This window comes from Leopardus geoffroyi, chromosome B4, assembly GCF_018350155.1.
Source record: "Leopardus geoffroyi isolate Oge1 chromosome B4, O.geoffroyi_Oge1_pat1.0, whole genome shotgun sequence".
Lineage (NCBI taxonomy): Eukaryota > Metazoa > Chordata > Mammalia > Carnivora > Felidae > Leopardus > Leopardus geoffroyi.
In genome coordinates, this window is record NC_059341.1 from 68,468,563 (window position 1) to 68,487,367 (window position 18,805).

The 18,805-nt window shown below is 35.5% G+C and overlaps 1 protein-coding gene across 1 annotated transcript in view; it reads left to right on the forward strand.

Annotated features, from left to right (window-relative positions):
- The window catches only part of LRRK2 (leucine rich repeat kinase 2), a 138,010-nt gene that overhangs the window by 74,675 nt on the left and 44,530 nt on the right, over positions 1-18,805 (forward strand). Inside the window, exons 29-37 of the mRNA XM_045466554.1 lie at positions 2,711-2,940; positions 3,309-3,436; positions 5,120-5,338; positions 8,943-9,144; positions 10,439-10,527; positions 15,504-15,691; positions 16,544-16,698; positions 17,794-17,940; positions 18,083-18,274. Of these exons, the coding sequence (XP_045322510.1) occupies positions 2,711-2,940; positions 3,309-3,436; positions 5,120-5,338; positions 8,943-9,144; positions 10,439-10,527; positions 15,504-15,691; positions 16,544-16,698; positions 17,794-17,940; positions 18,083-18,274 (1,550 nt within the window). The remainder of the gene's footprint in view (positions 1-2,710; positions 2,941-3,308; positions 3,437-5,119; positions 5,339-8,942; positions 9,145-10,438; positions 10,528-15,503; positions 15,692-16,543; positions 16,699-17,793; positions 17,941-18,082; positions 18,275-18,805) is intronic.

An 18,805-nucleotide genomic window follows, 5' to 3' on the forward strand; every position in this document is an offset into this window, starting at 1 on the left:
TAATATGCTATGTGTCATTTGCCTTTTATTTAATAAATGGGTTCATTTGGTGCCACAGAAGAGCTTTTCATTTTCTCCTAGCCAAGCTGATGTGGAGAGAATGGCTTTCCCTTCTTATCCATGCTTTTCATTAGAAATGGACTCTAAAAGGAAATTATGGCTATTTGGTCTCTTGTTACAAATATATGTTCTAAAGAAATAGTGCAAAGTATAATGACTTCTCAAGCTGCATTTCATATAGTGAATAGTTACCATGTGTCTGTTATATCTTAAAGCATTATAGATACTTAAATGATATAAAATTACTAACTTCGATTTTGCCTGTGAGGGTGAATAGCCTACTAACCCTGGTCATTTTTGAAACCACCAAAGCTCTCCAGACATCACTGCTTGTGGTCTTCACACATTATGAACTTCAAATATCTTTGGTAATGGACTGTATCTTACTCTCTGTCACCACTTCAGTGTGTCAGTCTTACTATTACCTACTTGTAAAGTTATTTAATCCCATTTCCACCAAATTACTCCTGTCTATATTTATCTTGCAGGCTTCAGCTCATTTGTCACCTCTCTGTATCCATGACTTGACTATAATATCCAGCAGGGCAGGGACCATGGCTGCATTCACTCATAGTGTGATTCTTGTCACCTAACACAAAGCCTGGCATAAATTGATCATTGTTGAATTACCAGTGAACTACATACTTACTTAATTCTCTTATGCTTAAATTTTCTTAAATTACATTTTACTTTTTATCTTTTTATGAGGAAAGATTTGGTTTTCTGTTCCCCTAGACTTGATTTAATTTGCAAAGAAAGGCTTTGTCACTAGCTAAACTAAACATGACTACCTTTTATTCTACCTGATTGTTTCCCATGATTTTCTCTCCTGAAACTGGATAGATGTTCAAATTAAAATCGGTTCAATTCTTGGTAAACATTTAGCAGAACTACTTTTTAGTGTAATATGCTGTATGATGAAGCCACTATATCTACTTGTAAATGTGTTTAACATTTTGAGTAGGGGAGACTGGAGTACTTTAAAAATTGTAGGCATCATTTCCTTTTTTGAAGGATGACTTTTTCAAAGTGTGCTGACTTCTTACTAGACATTTGGGCCATCGATATTCTTGCTTATTGATAATAAAAACAGAGGGGTGCTTGGGTGGCTCAGTCGGTTGAACATCCGACTTCGGCTCAGGTCATGATCTCGCAGTCTGTGAGTTCAAGCCCCGCGTCGGGCTCTGTGCTGACAGCTCAGAGCCTGGAGCCTGTTTCAGATTCTGTCTCCCTCTCTCTCTGCCCCTCCCCCGCTCATGCTTTGTCTCTTTCTGTCAAAAATATATAAACACTAAAAAAATTTAAAAAAACAAAAACAAAACAGCGTAAGTTGTATGTGAGAAAATGATTTCAATAATAACAGGCACAATATCTGATCTGTCAGGTTGTATTTTCTCAAGCATCGAATTAAATCATGAAAAGTAATGATGCCTTTTGTTCAGATCCTTGAGAATGTTGGTCAGAATCCTATTAGATTCTGGATCTAATGGATCAGTCAATATTCCCTCAAATTGACATATTACTTAATTTGCTCCTTTAATTTTAGTTTTTAATGTTTATTCATTTTTGAGAGACAGAGAGAGAGCACGAGCAGGGGAGGGGCAGAGAGAGAGGGAGACACAGCATCCGAAGCAGGCTCCAGGCTTTGAGCTGTCAGCACAGAGCCCGACATGGGCCTCGAACTCATGGACCATGAGATCATGACCTGAGACTAGGTCGGACACTCAACCGACTGAGCCACCCAGGTGTCTCAGTTTTGCTCCTTTAAATTTAAACTGTGGCAACATTTCAACATAGTTAAAAATATGACTTTCTATATCCAACATATTTTTAAGAACATTTAAAATCTAGTATTAATTTAAAGGTGGTTTGCTTAGCTACCTACACCACTTCGAATTAGTTTCAATTATTTTTTTCATTAAGATTGTTAGAAAAAGGAACATATTATCTGCTGATAGTATAATAGTTTACATGTATTAATTTATAATATAACCAATATGTTCTCAGTTTCCATTTGTACTATATATATGTATGTATGATATATATGATGTATACATTATATATACAATATATAGTATATATACAGTATATATACATACACGCACACACACAGGCACATATAATATATCCAGTGAGACCTCACTATCAAAGTTTAGTATAACAGTATGCATATATACTCTATCTTCATTCTCTGTCATAGGGGCTTTGTAAAATTTTATACCTTGTAATTTTTAGGGTTTTATCTGTGTTATTTAAAGAAATTCATATATATATATATATATATATATATATATGTATACACATATATATGTACATATATATACACACAATGCTAATTACTTCATAATTATTAGCATTCTAATTAGTGTTGCAACATATTTTGATTATTTCTGGTGATAGTATAACAGGTCATTTTTTTTGATAATGCTACCAGTCATTATCAACTACAATAACATCGCTCACAAAATATATGCACTAACAGTGTGTTGAAAGACATGTGCCCTTATTAGGTCCATGAGCTAAGCAGTGTTTGGCACTATATTTTAGAACAGTCTGGTATTTTAAAAATTTCAACACCTAAGAATTCACCTATATGTTAAGTAACAGTGTTAAGCAGCTTATTATTTTACTTTTGTCTTTCAAATACCAGGTTTCTTCAGCAGCGGTTAAAAAAGGCTGTGCCCTATAACCGAATGAAACTTATGATTGTGGGAAATACTGGGAGTGGTAAAACCACCTTATTGCAGCAGCTAACGAAAAGCAAGAAATCAGATCCTGGGGTGCAAAGCGCCACAGTTGGTATAGATGTGAAGGACTGGCCTATCCAAATAAGAGGCAAAGGGAAGAAAGACCTCATTCTAAATGTGTGGGATTTTGCAGGTATTTCTTTCACTAGAATATTTTATTCACATTTATCTTTTACTTAGGAGAGGGATTTAAAAGCCGAGATTTTGTTCCAGTACTGTAGCGAGACCTGGTGGATCCTACAGAATTATTCCAAAGCCATTTACTTTAATTTTACCCTTGCCACCAGGGTGAATTCCATGGAGGGAAATGTTAGGAACCAATAGGAGCCAGCTAAAGCTTAAATACTTGGTTTGGTAGCTGACATATATGCTGAAACTTGTCAATCCCTAGTAAAAACCCAGTATAGTCTTCTAAACATGGTCTGTTGGCTGTTTTCCTCTCTCTCTCTTTGTATGAAAGTGATATTATCACCTAAAACAATGGCTCCAATCTTTATTTAGGTCGTGAGGAATTCTACAGCACTCATCCTCACTTCATGACACAGCGGGCCCTCTACCTGGCTGTCTATGACCTCAGCAAAGGGCAGGCTGAAGTCGATGCCATGAAGCCTTGGCTCTTCAATATAAAGGTCGTCTATTCTAATTGTTTGAAAATAGAAAGTAACATTTATTTTAATCGTTTGAAAATAGAAAATAACATTTATTTTTGTATGTGTAAGGTAATTTATTTTGGACAAACAGTTGCTTCAAACAGTCTCCTCACTTTTTAAAAATGAAGTTGGAAGCACTGAAATTTGGGGGCACCTGGCTGTCTCTCTGTTGGTTAAGCATCTGACTCTTGATTTCAGCTCAATGCTTGGGATTCTCTCTCTGCCCCTCCTCTGCTCATACTCTCTTTCTCTGTCTCTTCTCTCTCAAAATAAGTAAATAAACATTAAAAAAATTTAAAACTAGGAAGCACTAAAATTTTGAGTTGGGGACTTTTTAGTGTAATTAGGCTGTGACAAGAAAATAGTGTGTTCCATATTGATGAATGTTAAAGATACTTAAAACCCTTTTAAGCTACAAAAATTGAAAATATATACATTATATATATATGTGTGTATATATATAATGGATATATATATAATCTTTTTAATCATTTTATTTCCTTTTTAAAAAATTTTTTAATGTTTATATATTTTTGAGAGAGAGAGAGAGAGAGACAGAGAGAGAGAAAGTGAGGGGGGGGCAGAGAGAGAGGGAGACGCAGCATCCAAAGCAGGCTCCAGGCTCTGAGTGGTCAGCACAGAGCCCAATGCACGGCTCAAACTCACAAGCCGTGAGATCATGACGTGACCCAAAGCTGGATGCTTAACCAACTGAGCCACCCAGGCACCCCAATCACTTTATTTCTTAAACGAAGGACAAACCTCCCTAATTTAAAATAAACTACACTAAACAAAAGCAATCCATGAATCATTAGCTGTGCCCTCATTGGCGATTTAGTAGGAAGTCCTTCAGATCTTACACTTTTAAATGGCACCCTATTAATATGCTCTTATATTTGGAATCTCTTTTTGTAATTTTTCCATTTTGTCCCTTGCTGTCATGCTGTTAGCTATTCCTTGATGTAGTACTTACTGGTTGTTAGAATTGAAATAAAGTAGGAGTGATGCTCTTTGAATGAAGCTTCAGTGGACTCTTCTGTGAGTCAAGTCCTTAAAAAGGTTTGTGTTAGGACGTTTTAGCAGATATTTTCGCCGCATACAAGCTCATTTTGTAATTTTGGTAATTTTTTTTAACTTCCTTGTATTGGTCAGAATTAGCCCAAGTGAATAGTGGCAGTGATACTTTAGTGCCTTTTTTTCTTGTTCATGTAGACTAAAAATTGGATGAGTTTAAAATGAATTCAGGAGATTGACTTTACAGATAAGGAGGAGAAAATATAAACCATATTATGTCACTTTGATATGGTCTTGCATTTATTAAATGCTTATTTGGTTTAGAAGTCCAAAGTACACTTAGAGAATAACCCATTTTAAGGCATAAAAGAAAAGAAAAACAGACCACTAGTCTTATACAGGCCACCTGAAAAAATGATAAAAATTGGAATAAGAAGGGGCATAAAAATGACTTCAAAATTTTGTTAAAGTTACATTTTTTCCCCCTAGGTTTAAGGAAGGAAAGACAGTTGACGTTTTCTTCTTCTTGACGTGTTTGAGTTTTTCATTTCCTTTCAGCTGAATTTCATAAAAACTGAATGTGAATAGAACTGTAAGCAGTCTTGATTTTAAAACAAACACAAGAGTATTTTGTATCATTTCCTGTAGGCCCGTGCTTCTTCTTCCCCTGTGATTCTTGTTGGCACACATTTGGATGTTTCCGATGAAAAGCAGCGCAAAGCCTGCATAAGTAAAATCACCAAGGAACTGCTGAACAAGCGAGGGTTTCCTGCAATAAGAGATTACCACTTTGTGAATGCCACAGAGGAATCTGATGCTTTGGCAAAGCTTCGGAAAACCATCATAAATGAGAGTCTTAATTTCAAGGTAACGTGGTTAATGCCTATTGTGGGCTGGTGGGTAAACATAATTTATTAACTCTCATGCTACACAACTGCTTAGAAATGTCAGAAGTCTTGAGAAAAGAACAACTGTCTTAAAATTGTGGTTTTTTCATAGTTGTTAGCATTATTAAAGCGCTTTCAGTTTTAAAATTACTTATGCCATATCTCATTTAAAATGCATAGAAATGAGAATAAACATCATTAGAGGATCCTGAAGGACAAACACTAAGAATGTCTGGGAGACTGAGAGAATGTTTCTGAGAGAATCTGAGAACGTTTCTGATGCCCTTTTTCTGACTTTTTGTCGTGGTGATTCAAAGAATACACATGAATATTGGGATCTTGGGATCATCATCCCTCTGTTGTTCTTTGTTGTTTCACTTGCTCTTTTCTTTCAGAGTTCCTGTTCTAGGTGCTTTTTGATCTATGTGCTGTTCCTTTTGTCTCTTGTCACTGTGACGATACCCATTCCACCTTTTTTCCTCCCCCTCAGTATTGTGAGATGGTTCTTTGATGTGGTTGCCGAGGTCATGAATTTGATTTTCAACAATGCCTAAACAATTTTTAGTACGTATAAACTGGGTTTTCCATTTTAGAAATTATGGTTTGATTTCCAAAGTTCGGGTAAGCCAAATGTAATTCATAGGGTTCATAAAGCACAAATAAGTTGGTTATCCAGGAGAAATGTTATTTTTAATACTTGCAGGAAAAAGAAATCTTTCCTGAGTTCTGCAGATACTGTGGTATAAAATGCACTGAAAATTCCTCAAATAGTTCAATGTGACAAACACAATGGTGAATTTCATTGTTAGTCCCTGGTGGTTTCGTTCATTAGCACTAATGATCAAGGCCATGGCTTATAACTAGGGTCCTGTGTAGCCTGGGCATTCCCAGCATAATTAATAGTGTCCTACTACACTCTCAAAAGCATTCCAATTTGGATGATAAATTACACAGTCACCCTGGTTATAATGTGTTGGCCAGGTAGCTTAGTTCTCTTCCATTTGCACAGATTATGCTCCTATCTAAAACCTAATGAGCCATTTATAAATGTGTTGGTCTTTGTGATGCCCAGGGGGAGAATTTGCATGTTTGTGTCTTTCAACACATTTGTCACCATCACTAAAAGGTTTTTACCAATGGTGGGTCAGTAGTGGCATCTTATGTAAGAAGAATGATACATTATTTATTTGCAAATTTTCCTACTCTCTAATTGGACATAGGATTAGAAAGTACTGTGACTTGTAAGAAACGAATACACAAAATTCAGACATCCAATTAAATATTCTCTTTATGCAGGCGGTTTCCTTCTGAGACTGTACCTATACATACAGAACTTTGTTTTTACTTATTATGTTTTTTTTTTTTTTTTAATTTTTTTTTTTCAACGTTTATTTATTTTTGGGACAGAGAGAGACAGAGCATGAACGGGGGAGGGGCAGAGAGAGAGGGAGACACAGAATCGGAAACAGGCTCCAGGCTCTGAGCCATCAGCCCAGAGCCCGACGCGGGGCTCGAACTCAGGGACCGTGAGATCGTACCCTGGCTGAAGTCGGACGCTTAACCGACTGTGCCACCCAGGCACCCCTTTACTTATTATGTTTTAATAGCTCCTATTTTCATCATTTATGTTGGACCATATATCATATTTTTAAAAAGACTTTTTCAAGAATGAGTTTGTTTTGAAAAAGCCTGAATTTGGTGGCAACAAATAGATAAAGTACGGATAGTTTAGTTGAAGTATGGATAAACTGGTTGGTTCAGCTAGCTGGACTAGTACTGCTTTAGTGTAAAGCAATTTATCACTGTCCATCAACAAGACCTGTTTTCCTCCTGAGCTTATGACTGATCACTGAGGCTGATACAAGGAGGTAAAAGAAATGCTTTGAGAAATGGCCATATATTGCTATGGGTGTATATTGTTAATGGCTGCACCATTCTGGCATTTTGGTTTGAAAATCCATTTGATTGCTTTGTAGAATTCTGGCTTTTTCAGGATCACCCAGAATCAATTAGCCTGCCGGAACTAGAATATTCTTTCCTCCTTGAGATGCTTCAACTTGTATTCAAATAGCAGCTTTGAATTTACTGGAGATCACTTTTTGCCCTCTCATTTGATTTTCATTTTCTCCTTCTCTCTTGGCTCTTCTCTAATCTTTCCCTGTGTTGCCCTTATTAACACGTGCCTTTGCAGACTCTAAAATAGATTTTTTTTTTATTGGCTGTTGGGGACCTCATAATCAAGCTAAAAGGAGAAGTAGGACAAAACAGAGTTCATTGCCAACATTGCCTCTTTCAAACTTGTCCAGCCCATTAGCAGTGGGATCTTTTGCTGGCCCTGTAACTCAGCCATAAAAAGTTCATCCCTTTGCTGTGTAATTTGCTTTCTGTGAGAACCCCTGTGTACTTCCATATGTAGGTTTTCTTTCTTGAGTTAGAACACAAACTTCAATATGAATTTCTATTTTATCTTAATTTACGAATGATGAGGAAGGTGAATATGAAAAGTGAAGATTAGTGAAATTGTATTTAATTTACTAGGAGGGCATTGGATACAGGAAAACAGTGTTCTGAATGACTGTTTGGAGGTGAATATGTAAGTAATAGTATGACTGTTTAAATAAAGCCCCTTAAAGTTCTAGTTAGGAGTAGAAAAAGAGCAAGTTAAATTTGCATGTGTGTGTGATAAAACCCCATTTCTGTTTATAATAAGTTTAAGAAATTAAGTAGAAATTCTCAGGTAAAAAGAATATAGAAGAATATATACATGGGTTGAGAAATGGGGAGAGTTTGCCACCTGGTGGTTTTCAGAGGCATTTTAGTTACTGTTGTTTCAGTGGCATTTCTATTTAAAATTAGATTTTCCTGGAAAAAAGAAAAAATTGGAAAAGATGTTTTATCATAGAAACTATCATCTTAAAGCTATTCTTTAAAAGTTGTTATTTTGTATATGTAAGTAAGTAGACAATGATTATATTGTAAATGTAACAGACCAAAAATCATCCTCTCATGTCAAAATTGTTGGCGTGTAGATAGTTTATTATTTTCCCAAATTTAAAATTCCATGAAAAAGGATTTCTTGGGTGAGGAGATTTTGTGTCTCCTCCTGGGGAGACATGGAATATACACATATCAGGTACATTTTGTAAATAACAAGCACAAAATTTAATGTTTTACTTTGGGGCATGGATATTTTCATCTAATAAATAAGGCCCCAAAGCTCTTGTAATACTTCCTGACTTATTATGGTAGCATATCTATTGCATATATGTTTAATGTCTTAGAAAATAAAAAATCCTTTCTTTATGATTAGTGATTTATCCTGGAGTATATCATGGATTTTTTTGGGTAGTTAGATAAATATTTCCATATTATTTTGTTTGATAGTTATTTATAAATTGGCTTCTGTGTTTATATTTTTTTCTTATTTTAGTATCATTTTATTTATCCTTCACAGCTTAAATAGTTTTACATCACACTTGAATAATATATCACTTTCTGAACAACTATTAGTACTGAATTTACCAACCACCTTCAGGCAGATGAATAAAATGGATTTTTACAGCTTGTCATTTGTAATTACACAGATCCGAGATCAGCCTGTAGTTGGGCAGCTGATTCCAGACTGCTATGTAGAACTTGAGAAAATCATTTTATCGGAACGTAAAAATGTGCCAATTGAATTTCCTGTAATCGACCGGAAACGATTATTACAACTCGTAAAAGAAAATCAGCTACAGTTGGATGAAAATGAGCTTCCTCATGCGGTTCACTTCCTAAATGAATCAGGTTAGTATGTTTGTTACATATTTTTTCAAAACTCCACTGTAGTCATTGTAAAAATGTATCTGAACCTTGTATAGAATTTGCATTCAAAATTTAACAGAATATGGGGCGCCTGGGTGGCACAGTCGGTTAAGCGTCCGACTTCAGCCAGGTCACGATCTCACGGTCCCTGAGTTCGAGCCCTGCGTCGGGCTCTGGGCTGATGGCTCAGAGCCTGGAGCCTGTTTCCGATTCTGTGTCTCCCTCTCTCTCTGCCCCTCCCCCGTTCATGCTCTGTCTCTCTCTGTCCCAAAAATAAATAAACGTTAAAAAAAAATTAAAAAAAAAATTCAAAATTTAACAGAATATCTACAAAATTCTTTGACCACTGACTTTTTCCTTTTGAAAGGTCATCATGTACAATGACATTGAATCATATGTCATGCCATAGGAAAAAAAACATTTAGGAAACCATCTAAGGGCAGTGGTGGGAAAAGTATCTGAGTAGGAGTTAAAACATGTGGGTTCTAGAAATTGACTTAACTACTGAGGCGCTTTGGGACCCCAAGCACAAGCCATATCCTTTCATGGTATCAATTGAATTTACTGTGTGTGGAAGTTATTTATATACTCTAAAGGGTAAGTATTATTGGGATGGTCTAACTGGGCACTTAGAGAATCAGTGGTTACCTGAGACACTAAACCTATTGAATGGCAGATCTTGCCTGTTGCATCACTCATTGTCAGCATGGTCTCACAGATAAAGATGCTTATAGTGGCTTCTGCGCTATTTGTGTACTTGATCAGTATAACCCTGCTAAAAACGTGTGAGTTAATTTGTAGTACTAGGGTAAGTGACTACAGCTGCTTTTAATCCCTAGATTCTGTTGTATGAAAAATTACCTTCACATGGATTATAATCTGTTCCTTTCCCTCCATTATTCTTAAACTAGTAGCTTTCTGCAATATCCTATGTTTCTTACCTATATTTGAAAATAAGATGGCTTGTAGAATATGTTTAGAAAGCCAAAACGTTTTGTGAATTTTTGATTATTGGTAAATATATGAAAGACAGTGCATGCAATTATCTCAAATATGCTTATATATGGTCATTTTATGTAGTTCCAAAAATACTTTCTAATACTTGGACTTTAGGGATTGGAAACTGGGATGCTCAGGTTCTAGCCTCAGCTCTTCTGCCAACAGTGCTGAGGTTTCCTCATCTGTAAAATGAGGAGGTTGGACTAGATTCTCTCCAAAGTCCCTTGATATTTGTATCTTCTAGATTCCATGTTTCACGGTTTGATTTTTACTACAGGGGTCCTTCTTCATTTTCAAGACCCAGCGCTGCAGTTAAGTGACTTATATTTTGTGGAACCCAAGTGGCTTTGTAAAGTCATGGCACAGGTTGGTATTTTGTATTTTTGTGGCATAAGGGCAATGACTGAAGAGAGGAACAAGTGACACCCAGAGAACTGAGCATTATAGAGTTTGTATTCAGTTAAAGTAGAAAATCCTATAAATGTAGACTACTGTAGAGCAGTTCATGTAGAAGACTGCATAAAGAAGAGCTTCATGGAAGAAGGGAAAATGTCTGAGAGTTCACTTTAATGTCTTTGTTTCCAACTTGCGAACAGATGTTGTACCACTCTGTTCCACAGTGCTTTTTCTAGATCCTTATGACCCTTTAGTTTGGTTATTGATATAGTCAGTTGAATGGAAGCTTTGTGAAAATCCTTGGGGCAAATATACATAAGAAAATTGAGTCTATGGATGTAAAACCTTTAACTGGACAACATGGAGAGGAGTTTTGACTCTTGAGTGGATTATAAGCTGTAAACATTTATTGTTTTGAAAACTTTGGGTGGTGGTGGTTATGGCTGTTTTTTCTCCATTTATATTTCATATGGAAAGATTTTTTCTTCTGCCAGTGATAATTACCAATGAGATTATCTTAATTAGTTAGCATAACCCATCTCTACAGGTTTGCCACAGAAAGCCATTCAATCAGAACGCACTAGCTCAGAGTTTCTCAGTGTCGGCAATATTGACATTTTGGGCCAGATAATTATTTGTTGTGCATTATAGGATGATAGCAGCATCTTTAGTCTCTACCCTCTAGGTGCCAGTAGTACTGACCCAATATGACAAGCATAAATGTGTCCAAAGATCGCCAAACATCAGCGGGGGTGCACAATCACCCTGGTTGAGAACAGCTGCATCTAGCTTAATCATGAACTGAAGAGAGCTTGGGGAGGCCGTCTCCAGCACATGTATTCACTGGCAACTATTTTGAGTGTGGGCATAATTTAGAGTTTTGCATGTGACTCCCTGAGACCCTAAAATGATTCTATCTGTTTACATTAGAATCATCTCTTCTAATTAAACCGTAATAGTCATTAAATTCCCTCAGATAATTTTGAATGATAGTTCCTAAATTTTATCTAAAGAAAAAAAAGGCAGGTAGTTTGAAGAGGGAACTCATTTTGGCCTAAATCCTATATCATGGACCTTGAGAGCATATTGAAATGTATTGCAATTGGCAATTGTAATGTGACAGTAATACCTATTTTGGTAGATATTTTTTAAGTAAATTTTCATCCCTCTGAACATATGCCCTGGAAAGTGTGTTTCCACTCATCTGCTAAATGAGAATGGAGCTGGTAACGTTGACTGGTCTGGAGCACAAGCTCTGTAGTCCGCATGACCCGTGTTCAAATCTCTTCTATATCCATCCCAACACTGTGACATTTCTTAATATTTTAAGCCTTTGTTTCTTCACTTGTAAAATAAGGATAATAACAATATTATCTTCTACATTGCTTCTCTAATTCAGTGTAAGTGAGAAGTAACTTAGCTAATCTTATGTTTGACCTATTTAGTAATTTAAGGATATTATTTTAGGTAATAAAAAAATTTTTCAAAATTGTAAAGATGTATCCATGTAGTTTTAGAATGTGTGTCAGGTATGGGGCTAAATAAAACATATGTGTAGGTGGGTGCCAAGGGAGTTTTTAAAATTTTTTTTATTTTTTAAATATTTATTCTTGAGAGAGAGAGAGACAGAGCATGAGCAGGGGAGGGGCAGAGAAAGAGGGAGATACAGAATCTGAAGCAGGCTTCAGGCTTTGAGCTGTCAGCACAGAGCCTGACATGGGACTGGAACTCATGAGCCATGAGATCATGACCTGAGCCGAAGTTGGATGCTTAACCTACTGGGCCACCCAGGAGCCCCAGATATAGCAAAGGGAGTTTTAAATATACCCTGAAGATTTTATTGTCCTGTGTGCCACACTATATCAGAAAATGACTAAACTCTATATAGTCAAGGAAAGGCTAAAGTTGCCCCCCAAAATGATGTGTTTCCCTGTGAATTGGGAATATTTAAAGTTGTACAGATGTGGGTAGTATTAGGGTGTGCGTATCTTCTTCAGTAGAATAAAGAAGTGATTTGTTTCAGAATCACCATCTTCTAACAAAAGCAGCCTTCCACTATTACCACAATACAATTCCTGAAGATTCATGGAGTGATTAAGTTGAAACTCTTATCAGCATAGTTTTACTATAAACATGATAATTTAAGTGAAAATTAAGTCAATAATTTGAACAGTCCAAAGTTATATTGAGAGATAGATCTAAAGAGTCAGTATGATATTAACTTGAATTTTTTAATAATTTTATAAGTACTATATTTTTATTTATGCTGATATATTAAAATATAATGTCATTTTCACGAACACTTGAGGAGAACGAAAGCTATAAATAATCAAATGAAAACAAGAATGACTTATCTGATACCCATCAACAAAAATAAATAGGGGTATTCACCTCCGTGAATCATCAAAGGAAGGGCAGAAATAATTTCATGGTGCAAAAGCTCTAATGAGCCTCCTACCTTCTCTGTGACCCAGACTATTAGGTCACTAAACTTATTAAAGACATTTCCATCACTGCACAGAGAAGTTTACAAAACTCATTTAAATGTATGATAAAAGAAATATGAAATACACTTATTGAGTTAATCAGGTGGAACATTAAAAAGCTTGCATGGCAATTTAATCTTGATAAAAACTTGGGTGAGGAATCTGGAAAATTCTCTTTTTTGCATAAGCGCATAAGTTAGCATTATAAGTTACTAGGCTGAAGGAATATTAGGTCTTTGAAAGGTGATAAAATTAAGGCAGTGTTTTAGTTTTTTATTGCTATGAAACAAGATACCCCAAAACTTGAGTAAACAAGTAAACTTCAGGTAAAACATCAACACTTTATTGTTTCTCACTTTTCTGTGGATTGACTGTGCTCAGCTGGGTGGTTCTGCTCCACATGGCATTGGCAAGGGTCATTCACTTGGCTTCCTTGATTGAGCGAGGCTGGAAAGTCTAAAAATGCCACTCTCACATTTTTGGTATGTTGGTCTTCCTCTGTGTGGCCCCTCATATGACCAGTACTCGCAAAGTTTAGGCCCAGAACTGGTAAAATATCAGTTCTGCTACTAGTGACCAGAGTAACCACAAAGCCCGTCCAGATCCAAGAGGAGGAGAATGGATGGATTTAATTTCTCAAAGGATTGAACACCATGCATGTAGAAGATGAGAAGATACTGATGTGTCTATATTTGTAAACTATCTACTACAAACAGTGGCAGCACACCATAGATCTACTAAAAAATCAAGCACAAACCACCTATTTTAAAATCAATGTGTCTAAATAAAATAAATTAGAATAGTATACAATAATGGCTAACATACAAGGGGTTAGTTATGTGCTAATTTAAACATTTTCTCTTGTAATTCTCAGAACAGCTATTTTAATGGTACTATACTAGTCCCCATTTTGAAGATGAAGAAATTGATGGACAGAGAGGTTAAATAATTTATCCAAAGTTAAACATTCAGGAAGAAGTATTAGGATTTCAAACCAAGTAGTTTGACTCCAGTGTCTAAAAAACTAACCCCAGGATAAAATGCTCCAAACTTCATTTTACCCGAATTTACTCATCCAACAATATTGACTTGACAACTACAATGTTCCTGATATTGTTCTGCAGGGAACAAGTTTCCTGCATTCATGAAGCTGACATTCAAGTTGAAGGAAACAACCAACAACTAAACTCTTACAGTGTCAGATGGTAGAGTGCTATAAAGCAAATATAAAATATGGTTAGGGATAGAGAGTGAGTTGTGAGACAAGGAAACTTTAAGAATGCCAGAACAGGGGCACGTGGGTGGCTCAGTCGGTTAAGCGCCAGCTGCAGTGTATTCTTTAATGACCCATTATATATTGTCATTAGACACCATTATGTTCAGTCAGTCATGCATTCATTGATTCAATAAACATTATATGTACCAAATAGAGAAATAGAGATGAGTGAGACAAGTCCCTGGGCCTAAGGATTTTGCAATCTAGTGTTTCACCCAACTGCATGATAATGTTCATCATGTTTGCTCCTATTTAGCCCTTGAACGTTACAGATCTACCAAAGAAATTACGCACAACCTCTTTTAAAAATTAGTTTGGGTAAATGAAATGTGATTTCATTTCATTCATCAAGGAATATGTGGATGGTAATGGCTGACATATGAGGGCATACTATATGCTAAAAATTGTCATATGCACTTTGCACGCCTTACGTATGTTACCTTATTTCAGTGTTATGGCAGTCTAAGAAGCAGTCACTGTTATTATCTCATTTAAATTGTGGCTTAAGGAAGTTATATACCTTTCTCAAGGTAACAGAGATGGTAGTAGAGCCTGGATATGACCTGGGTTCTTCTGAATTTCTACTTTTAACTCATGATGATAATCAAAGCTCAAAGTATGATCTCTACACTAGAGTCATATGAGTTTCCTGTTAAACAGATTCTCAAGCTTTATCCCAGACCTATTTCCAACTGAGTGGAGTCCAGCAAAATTCTGTAGTTGCTTTGTTTGAGGACCACAAAACTGTACTATACTGCCTCTCTTCCCATTGATAGAAACCATTTCCTATTATATAAACGTAAAGTAACATTTCTGTGGCAAACCTGTAGTGAGAACAGTCTGGAAGATAATTTCCCTATGAATGTATCATTGATGAGACTATAATAAGGATGAGGGGTGTTGGATTGATCTGTTAATTGGATCTAGGAAAGCTTAAGATTCATTGATTTCAGAGGATATCTATAACTTCTGATCTGAATTCACTCCCTTAATTTCATAAATTTTCTGTGGAAGAGTGGTTGTCCCGCTGGGCTTCTAGTAAAGAAATGAGGTCCCATGTTGTACTTGACAATGTTAAAATTGTTCTGATCATTTTCACTGAGCAAAGAGATACAAAATGCTTTAAATTCAGAACTTTTCAGAAAATAAATTGGAGTGATTATTTACAACTTTAAATCTTTCAGATTTTGACAGTGAAAGTGGAAGGCTATCCAAAACATCCTAAGGGAATCATTTCACGCAGAGATGTGGAAAAATTTCTTTCAAAGAAAAAGAGGTTTCCAAAGAACTACATGTCACAGTACTTTAAACTCCTAGAAAAATTCCAGATTGCCCTGCCAATAGGAGAAGAATATTTGCTGGTTCCAAGCAGGTAAACCTAAACTTAAAATTTCAATTACCTTGTGGAAACTCACCATCTGTTATATATTTTAACTGTCAAAATAACTTTTGTTTATGATAAATGTACTAATTTTATTTTGCTTCTGGTGTACACATTCTACTGAAGTATAACATTTACTTTTAATGAAAACACTGCATTTGACATTTTAAAGATACAGTGAAACTTATTTTATGTATATAATTAGTTTGGTTTACTACTGCTTAAATTACTTAAAGGTAAATAGTGATTATTCTGTGTGTGTTCATGTGTGTTCTTACATGGCATTGAGAGATTTATATTAGACAGGTTCTGGGAAGATACTGAGTTTTCATCAGAAGAATTTATGGCAATGAATTTTCAGTGGGAGCGGCAACACAGTGGAGGCCTTGGTTCTAACCTTTTATTATAGAAGGTTGCTTTATATGTTATTAGTAGGAAATGTTATAAGGTATGTGATATTGAAAAGTGTAAATTGCATTGATTGCTACATGATATACAATTCCAAAAATACATATATACTTTTTTTTCTAGGACTTGGATTTTTTAAGTTTTATATAACCGCTTCAAACTTGTCTCTGCCTGACTAATTGTAATAATTTATTTATTAGTTTAAAGAGGATTACTGAAAAAATTTCATGCATCTGAGCATGCATTTGAATTGATTAAATAGCCATTGAATTTTTTGAAGAAGAAAGGACATGTAGCAAAAGAACATTATAAAAAAGTGCAATAAGCTAGAATATTTATTCTTCAACTCATTGATTCTCAAGTTGTAAAGCACTTTGGTTAACATGGTTGGGTGTATTATGAAGCTGTATAATGCTGATGTCCTTTTCTCTTTAGTTTGTCTGACCACAGGCCTGTGATAGAGCTCCCTCATTGTGAGAACTCTGAAATTATCATTCGGCTATATGAAATGCCTTATTTTCCAATGGGATTTTGGTCAAGGTTAATCAATCGATTACTTGAAATTTCACCTTACATGCTTTCAGGAAGAGGTATGTATTTAATGGAGACTTAATATTTGAGAAATTAGGGGGAAAGCATATTAAAATTAATATGTCATTTTCAGAGTTTATTTATTTGTAAGGCCACTGAAAATCAGAAAAGAAGCTCAAAAGACTTCAGAGTAGCCAAGATAAAGACAGATAGGCTCATATAAGTTCATGTTGTTTGTCAAAAAGGAAATTTTTCAGGTCCTCACTCAAAGCCTATTTGTTTTTGTTTTAGACACATTTATAACAAGTATGAATGTCTTGCTTTCCAAGCCCAAGTAGACCATAAGCAACAATTTTAGAAAGTGAGATTACTAGGAGTCATGGCATATAAACACACACACACACACACACACACACACACACACACACACAAATGAACAAAATAAAACTAGAAATGACTGTCACTGCAAAGCCAGGGAGTTTTATTTAACAAGGTAACAGGTTGTGGCCATTCAGACTATTCGGTGTAGAAACAATAATAGTTCTCTTCTGCTGCACCATCCCTGAGGGATTTACAAAAAAAAAAAGGGGGGGGGGATAAAAATGAGTGTTTATAATGCTAGTGCTTCCTTCTAGAAGAAAGAGAGATCTTAGTGCTCCACAGGGAAAAATGCCATTTCGGGGGGTTAAAAATCAGCTTTATGGAGGTACTACTATATTCTGAAATAAGCCTTATCTTGCTTGCAACTGATCAGTATATAAGTAGTTACACTGCATTAAAATGAAACATTCAGGAAGTTTTTATTGTAGCCTGGCCAACAACCTCCTTTTAAAAGTTGTAAGAATTTACTTATGATTCTTTATCTTCTATTAATATACATATTACACTACTTAACATTATGAACCTGAAATCCCTCTTAGGTTACCTACTGGGCATTTTGTTTATTTCATTGCAAAATTAAGGATAAAATGCTTAATTTCATGTATAATAGATACAGATGAGGACTTGTGTCATTAATGATTCCAATACTTTGTTTCAAACAAATATAACTCTATTAGTCAAATGTGGTATGTGCAGTGATTTTTCTGCCCCTTTAATTTATGGAATAGTTAATGATTAATAGATTCATTTGGGTCCATTTAAACTTCTTTCAGAACGAGCACTTCGCCCAAACAGAATGTATTGGCGACAAGGCATCTACTTGAATTGGTCTCCTGAAGCTTATTGTCTGGTAGGATCTGAAGTCTTAGACCATCACCCAGAGAGTTTCTTAAAAATTACAGTTCCTTCGTGTAGAAAAGGTAAGGAAATTAATTCAACTTTGAATTGTACCACTAAAGAAATCTAAACTTTTCTTTTCATACTTACAGATCCTCTTTTCTAGCTTTGCAACATGACAAGGTTCGCGTAGGGTGTTAATGAGATCTTTTTTGGATTATGTAGGCTGTATTCTTTTGGGCCAAGTTGTGGACCACATCGATTCTCTCATGGAAGAATGGTTTCCTGGGTTACTGGAAATTGATATCTGTGGTGAAGGAGAAACTCTGTTAAAGAAATGGGCATTATATAGTTTTAATGATGGTGAAGAACATCAAAAAATCTTGCTTGATGACTTGATGAAGAAAGCAGAAGAAGGTAGTGTTGATACAATTTCACATGTTTTTAAATGATCCTTTTAGTATTTGTGGAATTTTGTAATGAATGTAAAAATAATTCTTACCTCTAAGGTATGAGTTAGAGGATACTGCATTCAATTACAGAGATAGTGGAGAAAGGTGGATTGTATTTGCTACCAAAAAGACCTTTGTGTTCTAGATTCAGAAGCTTTTTGGTTTGAGAGTTTGAATACTGGCTCATTGAGCAAAATAATCTCATCTGTGAAATGGGAATACTAAAACCTACCTTATAGAATTGTTAATGAGGATTAAAATAGATGATGCATGCTTCCATAATTTGGCTATTGTAAATAATGCTGCAGTAAACATGGGGGTGCATATATCTTTTCAAAACAGTGTTTTTATTTTCTTTGGGTAAATATCAATAGAATCACATGGTAATTCTATTTTTAACTTTTTGAGGAACCTCCATACTATTGTCCTCAGTGGCTGCACCAATTGGTATTCCTACCAACATCACTTGAAGGTTCCTTTAATTTCACATCCCTGC